Source organism: Sprattus sprattus (genome assembly GCF_963457725.1).
Source record: "Sprattus sprattus genome assembly, chromosome: 16".
NCBI lineage: Eukaryota > Metazoa > Chordata > Actinopteri > Clupeiformes > Clupeidae > Sprattus > Sprattus sprattus.
Window position 1 is genome coordinate 14525452 of NC_137914.1, and position 2500 is coordinate 14527951.

At 46.1% G+C, this 2500-nt stretch overlaps 1 protein-coding gene across 1 annotated transcript in view; it reads left to right on the plus strand.

Annotated features, from left to right (window-relative positions):
* LOC308377006 (membrane-associated guanylate kinase, WW and PDZ domain-containing protein 1-like) overlaps window positions 1-2500 on the plus strand; it is a gene marked incomplete at its 5' end in the record, with an annotated part of 106959 nt that overhangs the window by 94806 nt on the left and 9653 nt on the right. The window contains one exon of the mRNA XM_080853538.1: window positions 1957-2160. Coding sequence (XP_080709664.1) covers window positions 1957-2160 — 204 coding nt within the window. The remainder of the gene's footprint in view (window positions 1-1956; window positions 2161-2500) is intronic.

Genomic DNA, 2500 nt, shown 5'->3' on the forward strand with positions numbered 1-2500 from the left:
ACAAGTGTGGGAGGGAGAGAGACCCGCACAAAATACAGAGAGAGAGAGAGGAACAAAACAGATATAAAAGAGCGAGCATTTGGATTCTACCCATGGATCTTATTTCAGCACTCCAGTCCAAAGACTGCTTAGCTCAATGGTTTTAAACAGGATCCATCTCTCTGACCTAATACTGCATGTTTTAGATGTCACTTTGACCAGAATCTGAATACATTTCCTGCTGACTCACTCAGCCCCCTCTGCTGGTGTGCTGACAGCACAACGTGAACTTTTACCAAAGTCTGATCACCGCTCTCAGAAATGTACACCCTTCGTCATCATTGGTATTCAAAAACACTGTTTGGTGAACTGAAAGGGGAGTATAGGGAGAAAGTTGTCGTCGTCAGGAAGTAGATCTTGTGGTTTGTGTAACACAAGCTGTTTGGCGGGCCTTTGTCCGTTTGACCGGGCAAAGTGGAAGTGGAGGCGCGCCTCTTTTCCTGATCCACTCCGCATCCACTTCTCACAGCGAGACCCCAAAGTGTCAGTCTCACCCAGCACTTACAGGCGCACAAGCCATCCCACGCATAGAGGAGGGAGAGGAGGAGAGAGAGAGCGAGAGAAAGGGAGGGGGAAAGGGAGAGAGAGGTAGAGGAAATGGAGAGAGAGAGGAACAGAGAGAAGAAAAGTAAGGAGGGAGAGAGAGAGAGAAAAAAGATGGAAAGAAACCAGAGCGAACTCATCATCATGATGGTCCATTTATTAATGAGGGGACCGTGTGTGAGCGTCCATCTACCTGTCTATCCATCTATCCATCTAAGTATCCATCAATCCTGCTAACCAGAGGAAAGGACAGGCATTCAATTACCAAACATCCAGCTTGTCTGTGGAGAGACTGATTCCGCATGCTCATTGATTCTAGAAGGGAAGAGGAGGATACAGGGAGGGAGGAAGGGAGGGAGAGAGAAGAAGAGGAGGAACATGAGAAAGAGGAGGAATGAGGGAGATAGTGACAGAGAGAGGGGAATGCTTGGACAGGGAATCTTAGAGCAATGTGTTTTACATGATGGCATTGATTTAAAGGCACACACACACACACACACACACACACACACACACACACACACACACACACACACACACACACACACACACACACACACACACACACACACACAGGCACACACACACACACACAGACCACTTACACAATCACAAACACACACAGGCATACACATTCTAGAAAGAAAGTTGGAGCCTATTTAAGCTTCTGTCCAAATGGAGAGCAGACCTTTAAATCACTGCCAGGTTTAACAAATCACAATGGGTGTGTGAGTTCGTGTGGGGGTGTATATGTGTGTGTGTGTGTGTGTGTGTGTGTGTGTGTGTGTGTGTGTGTGTGTGTGTGTGTGTGAGTGTGTTCAGCCTGGACACTGTCACCTCTCCCAGCGCATAAATTCAGTAATGACCTCGCTCTGTGCTCTGCTCCACCAATCAGCTCTAATCTCTCCTGCCTGCATGCGATATGATTGGCTGCTTGATTGGATGCTCAGCTTAGAAGGCTTGTTCTGCTGTAGGCGATCTGGCTTGGTGGCTTGTGGAATTAATTCTCTTCTCTTTCTCTTTTTTTCCTTCCCGTGTTCCCCCCTTCCCTTCATCTCTCTATTTTCATTCTTTCCATCTCTCAATTTCTTGACCATCCTTCCATCTGTGACACACATCTCAAAACCATTTTCTCTTATACACACACACACACAAACACAAACACTCACACACTTTATGCACAAATTCACTATATTGCTTTCTCCTCTCTCTGTTTCACTCACTGTCTCTTTCTCTGTCACACAAATAAACACAAACAAATACTCTTTGTTTGGTCTTTTCTATCTTTCACTCTTATTTCATCTTTTCTTCCTCTATCATACACACGTACGCACTCACTCACTCACACACTCAATCATACATTCAATACCAAAGCCGGAAATGCATGTGTGGCCATGCCCCATAAAATAGGACGCATTATCGAGGGCAGCCCTGCGGACCGCTGCGGCAAGCTGAAGGTGGGCGATCGCATCCTGGCCGTCAACGGCTGCTCCATCACCAACAAGTCCCACTCCGACATCGTCAACCTGATCAAGGAGGCCGGCAACACAGTCACCCTGCGCATCATCCCTGGAGACGGTGAGTCAGAGAGAGAGATAGAGAGAGAGAGAGATAGAGAGAGAGAGAGAGAGAATGGTGGTGTCTGTATGTGTTAGTATGTATAGAAGTGGTTAATATGCATGGGAGAGTGTGTGTGTTTGTGGATGTGTACTGTATCTCTGTATGTGCCTATAGAGGCTGCGAGAAGGATGAGATTGTGTGTTTGTTTACTTGTTTTTATGTGGATGTGTCAAACTGTCTGTATGAACTTGTGATTGCATCTGAACGTAATGTGGTTATGTTACTGTAATGATTTAGTATATATAACTGAGTATGCAAAGGGTAGTGGCTAGAGCTGTGAGCTTACAGTAGTGTTTGT